The following is a 10,000-nucleotide window of genomic DNA, read 5'->3' on the forward strand; positions in this document are numbered from 1 at the left end:
ATAGCTTTGATAGTCGTTAGGTGCACCAGAACACTTGTATTTCTTATAAGCTTATTTATTTTTAGTAATACTTCTTTCAGTTTCTTTGTCAAACCATTTTGGGCGAGCTAGATTTTGGGGGTTGTCTGTCCTTAAACGAGGTGTAAGTACGAATCATCTTACTAGTATGCGTATTTTGAAATTGTACTTCCCACGTCTTATCTACATCATACGGTATATGGTATCTGGCGTTTCAAATAAGGTATCTAATCCAGTTCATATCATGTGATAGTTAAATGATGACCATATTAGTACTGCTATTGTTATCAGTGATATATTGTTTGTTATAGCGATAATTTCAGTTGTTGCCAGCCTTCCTTGCCACTTGCTTAGGAGAGTAGCTGCCACAGTTGTTAATGGTTGTTTGATGGTAATAAAAGTTACATAATAAGGAAAACAAACGAGTGTGATTGCATAAGAACTGGGTACTAGGTCACATGCCAACACTAGATGTTGAAGCGTAAAGCGAAACCGGTCAGGAATAAACTCTGAACTCAGATCTAGACCCGTGACTTCTTTTTCTTCTTTCCTCAACTTGTCACAATGTGTCTACATTAGACGTACGCTATAAATGGTGAGATATGAAGAAAACTAAAAAAAATAATGTAAAAAAATAATCGAATAAAAATAATGATGATCATAAAGATGGTATATGTGTCAGAGAGAAAGAGAGAGAGAGAGAGAGAGAGAGAGAGAGAGAGAGAGAGAGAGAGAGAGAGAGAGAGAGAGAGAGAGAGAGAGAGAGAGAGAGTAGAGAGAGAGAGAGAGAGAGAGAGAGAGAGAGAGAGAGAGAGAGAGAGAGAGAGAGAGAGAGAGAGAGAGAGAGAGAGAGAGAGAGAGAGAGAGAGAGAGAGAGAGAGAGAGAGAGAGAGAGAGAGAGAGAGAGAGAACTAGTATGGCTGTATAAGTAGAATTAGGTCACCAGGACGCAAGCCAAAATCCAAGTGTTACCTTGGAACGGAGCCAGAATGTCAAACATTTATGACAGCTATAGACAGAACTACTTGCCGCAGCATGTTCGGATTGTCAACGACTAAACTAATCTTCCCACTGGGCGCCCATAATATAACACATAACATACATATATTCTCTCTCCGTTTCTCAATCTGCACTGTCCTCTTTCCCTCAATCAGGTCATCTGTAGTTGTGGGGCATTTGTCTTCTCCAAGGAGACCGGGTGGACCTTGGTAACTATCGAACAATGGTTCGCTATCGAATGCATATAAAGTGTTCTCCGGGATCCTTTCAAGTGGACTGGGTCAGGTTTGGGATGGAGTGGGGGTCAGGTTTGGGGGGGCGGGGGGCCGGCGGGCTTTAGGAGTGGATGTTCGACTCTAGACCGTTTGCAGGCGATGAAGCAACTAATCGGGAAAGTGACAGAATGCGGTGTACCTCTCTGCTTGGCTTTTGTAGATTGCGAGAGGGACTTTGACTCGGTGGAACAAATAGCAATGCTGAATTTGCTACGCAAGCAGGGTACAAACGAGCAGATCGTGGGAGTTTGGGAAAAAGATTTGTGAAAGGTGTACCGCTATAATCCGACTACATTGGGATGGAGAGGAGATCAAGATCGAGAGGGGAGTGCAATTTGGCCCAAATTGTTTGCAGCTTGCTTGGAGGATATTTTCAAGGAGATGAGTTGGGAAAGGAGGGGTTGATGGTTGGTGGCGAATGCTTGAACCACCTAAGATTTGCGGATGACATTGTTCCTGTTTCAAAAAGAGCAGAGAACTTGCAGGATATGCTGAGTGGTCTGAACGGGGAAGGTCTCGAGGTGGGTTTGAAAGTGAATGGAAGTGGAGCCAGAGTGATGTTCAATACGAGGATTTGGGGTGAAAAGGTTGTAATTGATGGTGAGAGTCTTGAAAAAGTTGAGGAGTATCATTAATTGGGCCAGATGGTGAGGGTGACAAAGGATCATGATAATGTAATGAGAAGACGAATTACAATTGGTTGGAGAGTGTTTGATGAGTGTGCTAAGGTCCTCAGAGGCTCTCTACCTTTATGTTTGAAACGTGGAATTTCCAATCGGTGTATTCTGCCAGCGGTGGTCTGCGGGTGTAAGACTTGGAAGCTGACGGGGGCGATGGAAGCGGGGCTGGGAACTGCGCAGAGGAGAATGGAGAGATCTTTAGAGTGGGGGAGGTCGTGTCCTCGTCTTCCTTAGGCACGATAGAAAGCGTACAAAGACCCCGCTAGTTTCACTCACCGGGCTCGGTTCCCTCTCCTGGTATGCTTTCAGCATATTCACATGACATAATTGTTGACTCCGCCTCCGGTCCGGAGTGGCAACAATGTAGTAAAGTTCTCCTACTCGTTTCACTACTACGTAGGGTTCACCGAACTTGTCCCCGAAGGGGTTACCTTGAAAAGATAGCAATACCAACACTTTATCACCGGAATTACATTCCCGCACTTTGGCGTTTCTGCCATAGTTTTGTTTCATTGTTTCCTGAGCACTCTCTAAACTTGCTCTGGCCATTTTCCAACATATGACCAACTTACCTTTCATGTCAGTCACCGTCTTCAACATGTCCCTGGAGGCAGATCTATGACCTTTCAATAAACACTCTTTCAGGACATTAAGGGGTCCTGGAACCTTGTGTCCGAACATTAATGCAAAAGGCCAGAGGCCCAATGATTTGTCAGGTACCTCGCGCTTTTGGTCCCACCCTGTACCTTTTTTCTAAACACCACTTCTTTAACATTGTTTTTAATGTTTGGCGGGGCCGTTCAAAGGCACCTTGACTTTGGTGATGGTAAGCACTCAACGTGAATTTAGTTATACCCAGTGCTCCCAAGCTCCGCACAACCTCTCAGGACAAAAACACAGACCCCTGGTCCCGAGGTAACACCCACTTCGTAAAGAAGCTAATCAGTTCATACAACACCACCTTGGCGCGCACTTTACATAGTGGTATCGCCTCGGGGTACCTAGAAAATGTATCTATAAAAGTGAGAATATACTTATGCCTTCTAACAGTCGGAGGCAACAGCCCTACCACATTCACAGTAACTTTAGCAAAGGTTTCCTCTCCCACAGGGATTGGCTATAAAGGAGCTACAGCTACAGGCTGGTTAGGTTTTCTTACCACCTGACAAGTGTGACAAGTACGACAGTGCTGTGCCGCATCCCTCGATAATCCCTGGCCAGTAGAAATGTTGCCAGATACGGTCTAAAGTTTTACGTACACCCAAATGTCCAGAAAAGGGGCTATCGTGTCCTAGCCGCATAACTTCTTCCCGGTAGACCCTAGACAACATCACTTGCTGTCTCTAGGACCAAATTGTATTATCAGTGGAGCAGATACTTTCCGCCTACCGGCGGAATAGTACTCCCCCTTCCAAGTAATACTCCTCAGAGAGTTAATGCCACTCTCTGCTCTTTCATACAGATCCCGTAAGTCGGAGTCAACTTTCTGCAAGTTACTGAGACTTCTTACTCCTGCTTCTTTCTCTTCCATAAATAAGAGAGTCAAATCCTACACCTCCGTTTCACTCTCTCGTTCCTCCTGGAACAGGGGCCTCGGGTCAATCCCTGCCTTGACCTGGGCTTCCTCACTTGGGTGTTTTTACTCGGGGTTCGTACTGTCCTCACACTCAGATTTTCCATAGTTTTCCTCACTCGAGAAATATTTAGATATGAAAAAGTATGATCTGCCTCCACGTGGTGCATCCTAGAAACGTCATAATAATTGACGGCTAAATGGATCATGATTTTACCAACCGTAGCATTTCAATCTCTCTATATTGCAAGGGTGGGAGGAAGGGAGGAGATAGATCTTCCTTTACGCACTGTGGTGACAGAGACGCCCCTCATGAACTTCTTTTATGGTGTCTCGTGAGTTGCATCGTAGTATTCTTTTTCATATATAATCATTTCAATTTCCGATCTGAGTGTCACTTTTCCGACCATATACGTTGGTACAACCGTATTCAAAGATTCAAGAAGACAATGAATATGAGATAATGAAAGCCGTGAGCTAATCGAGATGTCAAAAACAATGAACGCTATGTACTCAAGTAATGTTCAATTTTGACTCATTACATTAATTGGGTTAGAGTGTGGGAGTGAGAGAGGAAGGGAGCAAGACGCTGTGCTTCCCGCCATCCGTCCAGTATCAAAAGATAATCATATAAACCTTTCATTTTCTCTTTTATGTGTCACTTTATGGGATATGTGAAAGCACAGTCATATTCATGACTATTTTATATCACAGAAGACATGTTAAATTTTACAACCAGCCTCATAATGACTGGACACAGCGATAATAAGTAAAATGCTGTATAAACATTAGAATTATATTCCTTATCTTGTACCCGATATAATTACTTTCTTTCTTTGCACTATCGAGATGGAAAGCTTTGAAATAGGTGAACAAGGACCGCTTCATCCTTAGATGTACATGAAATTTCTGTAACTCGTATAGTCACTGAGCTAAGTGAAGAAATATAACTATATTTTAAGGAAGCTTGAGGTTTCAGCCAACTCATCGGGGGAAGGGTGAGCAGGGCTGCCAACCAAAAATGCAGGATCGACCGAGATTCCTTGAGTGAACTGCCTATAAGTCTTGTCCATTCATTAACCAATCTCTTGGTAAGGCAGTTCTTGTCTATTTCCTTCTTAAATCTAAATTTGTCCAATTTAAATCCAAATAAAAAAGAAATGCTATTAAACAGTTATAAGTTTGGGATTATAAAAATTCTATCCTAGCCACTAGCAGTTAACCTAATAAGATTTTAGAGCTGCAGTAAAAGAAATTTATGTCATAATATCGAGTACAATTGGTGCGATTTGATGTTTTTATTTTTTTTTTATGAGTAGGTCCTTAATTACTCTAGTTATTTTGTACATGTATTTTCATTCAACATGTTTATATTTTATACTTTCAGAACTTTAAGATCCATATTTTCTGATTGCATGTATTTCTATGATTTTAGATGGCTTCATGGGGCTGCCGACACTACCCTGACTCCCTCTGTTATATGCGGCGAGTATATAAAGAAGAGAAACAAAAAATCTCCTTGGAAATGTTGGCGAAGATTTGTGAAGTCTACCAGAACTATTACGGGATGCTAATTGGGGACCAGGAGAAGCACAGGGCCCCTTGCTACTGTTGTGAGAAGAAAACGCAGGAAGGTTGGCTGTGAGATGAGGAAAGGTCCCTGAAAATCTCCAACCCACGGGGCTGCCTAGAGCCAAACACCATTGCAGAAACTTTTTATTTTATTTTATTTTTTATTTATTTATTTATTTATTTATTTATTTATTTATTTATTTATTTATTTATTTATTTATTTATTTATTTATTTATTTATCTATTCATTTATCTATTTTTTCATTTATTTATTTATCTATTTATTTATTTATTTATTTATTTATTTGCATTGCGGATTATAGCAAGCGGTGGAAAGGAAAGATTGCTGCTGCTGAGCATTATTCAGATATCCCATTATCAATTGCTCCAATTCCTCACTACTACAAATGTCCTGTGTCAGTGTCACCGCTCCAGGTGAAGTCCAAGAGGAGTATTTTGATTAAGAGGAGGACATGGATGCTGAGGACTTGGTTTACCGGCATGATATACCAAAGAAAGTTCCTCACTTCCCAAGCCAAAAAGAAGTAAATAACTTGGTCAGGGATATCGTTCTAACCAAGTCCAATGCAGAGCTCTTCCTTTCCAGGATGAAGCAGTGGAACTTGGTCAAGGAGGAAGTGCAGGTGACAAATCAGAGAAGTCGACTGCACGAACCTTTCTCAGGCTTTTACACTCTTACGGATGATCTCTGTGCCATGATGTGCCTTGACAGTTTGACGTTATTGGGATGGCTTTTGTGCCCTAGGAGTGGCGGCTCTTCATAGACAGCTCTACCACTCTGCCTGAAAGAAGACTACCACATTGTAAAAGTCCTGGAAGCTCTGGAATACAACCAGTACAATTGGGAAATCACTGGAGACTTAAAGGTGGTGGCTTTCCTGCTTGGTCTCCAGGGAGACTTTATCAAATTCCAATGCTTCCTCTGCCTTTGGGACAGGATGACCACTTGTGACCACTACAACAGGAAGAACTGGGAGCAGCGAACGAAATTTGTAGTTGGGACCCGGAACGTCATGTGGGAGCCACTGGCTGATTCCAGGATTGTGCTCATGTCACCACTACACATAAAGTTGGGGTTGATGAAGCGGTTCGTGAAGGTTGTCAACCAGGAATCAGCCGCTTTTAAGTAGCTTCTTAACTTCTCCCTAGAGTTATCTAAGGCCAAAATCAAAGGTGAAATTTTTGTTGGACCTCAGATAAAGAAGGTTCTTGTGTCTACCAAGTTCTTTAATAATTTCATAGCAGTTGTCAAGGGCTTCCTGGGCAACCGCAGAACTGAAAACTATCAGCAGCTGGTGCAGGATCTGGTAAAAGCTTTTGGTGCCATGGGATGCAGGATGTCTCTTAAACTTCATATGCTGGACGCTCATCTGGACACCTGCTCAGAAGAACAAGGCGCGCGATTCCACCAAGATGTAAAGTTGATAGAACGGAGGAACCAGGACGACTATGATGAGAAAATGATGGGGGCTGTATCCGGGAGCTGGTGAAGGAGTGCAACCTGGACCACAACCGCGAATCCAGGAAATCTAGTCATTTCTGACGTGTTTAAGTTGTTTTGCAACTGTCTTTTGTTTTAACTTGTTTTTTTTATAAGCTTGTGTCATGAAATGAATATATACTTTGTTGATTTGATCATATGAACTGATAAAAAATATAAACACTTCGAAATATCAAAGTGATCACAAAACCAAACTTTTGATTAAGTTATATTTTTTATATAAAAATTTGACATGACAAATCAGAAAATGACACTTAGAAAAGGGGAACAAAAAATGTATTACCAGGTGTGTGTTATGGGCGTCCAGAATGTTTTATTTATTCGTGAGAAACCAGTGGGGAAATTAGTTTAGTCGCAGACAGTCCAACCATGCCGCGGCATGTAGTACTGTGTTACGTCGTGCCAGCAGAAGGGCAGGTATACCTCACCTGCATTTGGTAGGGTTCATCTGACGCATTAGGACAACTACAATGAAATTTTACTTTTGATTTTTGTGATGCTTGATATATTCTCATAAATGGTCAAATATTGAAGAAGTATACATGTGCCTGGAAATAACACCTTGGTCAAATCACGAATTCTTATATCCAATGTTTTGTTATTCCCTTCCTGTCCTCGGTAGAGGCTTCGAAGGTCATCCTGACGTTACAGTCATGATGTGATCTTCTCGCAATGGAAAGGAAGTGAATTCCATTTGGACATTCTTGAATGTTAGAGTACATAAACTGAAAACCAAAATATTCAGTCAGTATACGTTATTAACGTCATCAAGGACCACGTAAAACTATAGTTTTCACTGCACAGAGAGTATGCAACAAGGCAAAACAAAAGTCTACAACGAACATATATATATATATATATATATATATATATATGTATACATACATATATATATATATATGTATACATATATATATATATGTATACATATATTTATGTATATATACATGCATGTGTGTGTGTGTGTGTGTGTGTGTGTGTGTGTGTGTGTGTGTGTGTGTGTGTGTGTGTGTGTGTGTGTGTGTGTGTGTGTATGTGAATGCATGCATGTGTGACAGCTATGAGCGCAAGCAAGCAAGCGCTATGCTATCACTCAGGTTTACACTTACTCTCCAGTATCATTTCGAAGCCATGTGCCACTTTATTTCCGTCCCCAGAATCTGAGATGAAGGTACCGGTGAAATAAGTTTGGTTGATAATATGAAGATGTTGGGATTGCTGATCCATGTCACTGCCGCATACTGTCCTGTATGAAATTATTTCCGTGTCATTATATAGAAATGTTCAGAAGGAAGGGATTTTGATTTCAGTAATTGGGGTCTGGTATCCTCGGAGTTCTTCAGTTGAGGAGAAAAGAAAAAAAAGTTTCCGAATGTGACGCTGCTCCAAGTGCCTACACCATACACCATCCCGTGTGCATCACTATGGATGATTCGTGAGAAGGAACGAGGAACAGGACAACAAGAGGAGGGACACTCACCAAGGCACGGGATATGAGAAATCCAGGCGGTCGTGATTGCAGCCCGAGGCATCGTAGATTTCGGAGCCGGTCGCAAAGTCGATACGGAAAGAGTCAGCTCCAGTGATCTAGAAAAAAACAAAACAAAAAAAAAAACAGGCAAGGGATTTTAGTACTTCGCCACTATCGTTTCCATTGTTTGGGACAAGGTCGCCCCGAAAAGGCAAAGTCACAGAATTAGTAAAAGGGAGAGTTTAAGGCGAATGAAGGCATAATGGGCGTTCACTCAAATTCAGAATTAACAAAAATGTACTCTTTCAACGTCTGGACTATATAAAGTTCGGAACTTCAAGAAATCGGAATGTTTATCTGTCTATAAAGGTCTCTCCCCCTTCCATGTATGGGCGGTGGCCAGCCAAGGCATGAACCCTTGACCCATCCCTGACCATCTATTTTCCCCTTTTGTCTTGGCTCTCTTTGGATCAAGGGCCATCTCTAATCCTCGCTCGCTCCCTAGGAGGCCGGAAGTCCTCAAAGTCATAATTTCCGTCTCAACTTTGCTCTAGCCTGTGGGCAAGATACTTCTCGTGTTCCTCAAATTAGTATTAGTCTTTTTTCTTTTTCATTTACGTTTCCTGACTTCCACAACACCTCCATATGTAAGTGCCCCATCTCAACCAACATCATCAGTTATTATCGCCAATTCCCCAAAATCAATAGCATCACCACTAGCGTCATTATTTACTCACGTTAACTGTGAGGGTGCAGTTGCAGTCATCTGGGTAATTGTTCGGGTAGTTGGGACTTGACCACTTACGCTGGATAGTACCCTTGACGCTGTCGTCCACAGAGATGCTTTCGTCGCATGTTGGACCGGGGACTGGTCATCGGAAACAAAGAACCACGGGTTACATCTTCTCTCTTCCTTAGTGCTACATCAACACAGTTGAAATAGAATATACACACACATACATTCATACATGCATACATACATGCATACATTCGTACACACACACACACACATATACATACATACATACATACATACATACATACATACATACATACATACATACATACATACATACATACATACATACATACATACATACATACATACATGCAATACATACATACATACATACATGCAATACATACATACATACACACACATACATACATCGATCCGATAGGAGCGAGAGAAAACGAAGAGAGTGAAGCTCACTGAAGACTACTGAAGATGAATTATTACCTGAAGTAGTTGTAGGGTTATGCGAAGGTGTAATGGTATCCGGAGGACAGCTGCTCTCCATGGTAGTCCAGGGGCAAACTTCTTCGCAAAATTTGAACAAAAAGATGTCAAAGCCAGGCTGGTACAAGAAGAAGAAGAAGAAGAAGAAGAAACGTGAGTAGTGACAAAAGACTGCACGAATGATAAGAGCACAGCTCCAAAGTGACGTGACTTCAGAGGACCAAGATACTCGAATCACGTCACCAATAGAATAAAGGTGCATCAAATATTCAAATGAAAGGAATTAAGATTAAAGAAAAAATCCTCCAACACAAGTACTCATAATAACCCACACTCAAACACACACAACACTGCACAGAAACATAAATGAATTGCATTTGATGCTGAACAAGAATTAGAAAGAAAACAATTGAAAAGTGAAAACAAAATATCAAAAGAGGGAATGGTCATGAAAGAATGTTTATCTATCTATCTATCAAGAGCTTTTTCCCCTTCATAAGGGGGGAGTAGCCAAGTCAAAGGGACGTACCCACTCTCCCATGTCTAGCCCCTTTCCTTTGTCGGTAAAAGCCAGTTGAGGAATAGATAAGTTTTCAGGTTGGTTCCTCTTTCATGATGTCTGATATACACCAACTCCTCTCAATATTCTA

At 41.4% G+C, this 10,000-nt stretch overlaps 2 protein-coding genes across 5 annotated transcripts in view; one reads left to right on the forward strand and one right to left on the reverse strand.

The window, feature by feature from the left end:
- The window catches only part of LOC143034515 (adhesion G-protein coupled receptor G6-like), a 396,540-nt gene that overhangs the window by 77,486 nt on the left and 309,054 nt on the right, over positions 1 to 10,000 (forward strand). The window lies entirely within an intron of this gene.
- The window catches only part of LOC143034516 (uncharacterized), a 4,955-nt gene continuing 2,106 nt past the window's right edge, over positions 7,152 to 10,000 (reverse strand). The window contains exons 3-7 of the mRNA XM_076200678.1: positions 9,351 to 9,468; positions 8,848 to 8,978; positions 8,120 to 8,226; positions 7,749 to 7,885; positions 7,152 to 7,364 (exon numbers count right to left, since the gene is read on the reverse strand). Coding sequence (XP_076056793.1) covers positions 7,351 to 7,364; positions 7,749 to 7,885; positions 8,120 to 8,226; positions 8,848 to 8,978; positions 9,351 to 9,468 — 507 coding nt within the window. The 3' untranslated portion in view covers positions 7,152 to 7,350. The remainder of the gene's footprint in view (positions 7,365 to 7,748; positions 7,886 to 8,119; positions 8,227 to 8,847; positions 8,979 to 9,350; positions 9,469 to 10,000) is intronic.

Source organism: Oratosquilla oratoria, chromosome 17, assembly GCF_046742065.1.
Source record: "Oratosquilla oratoria isolate Oo_2021 chromosome 17, ASM4674206v1, whole genome shotgun sequence".
NCBI lineage: Eukaryota > Metazoa > Arthropoda > Malacostraca > Stomatopoda > Squillidae > Oratosquilla > Oratosquilla oratoria.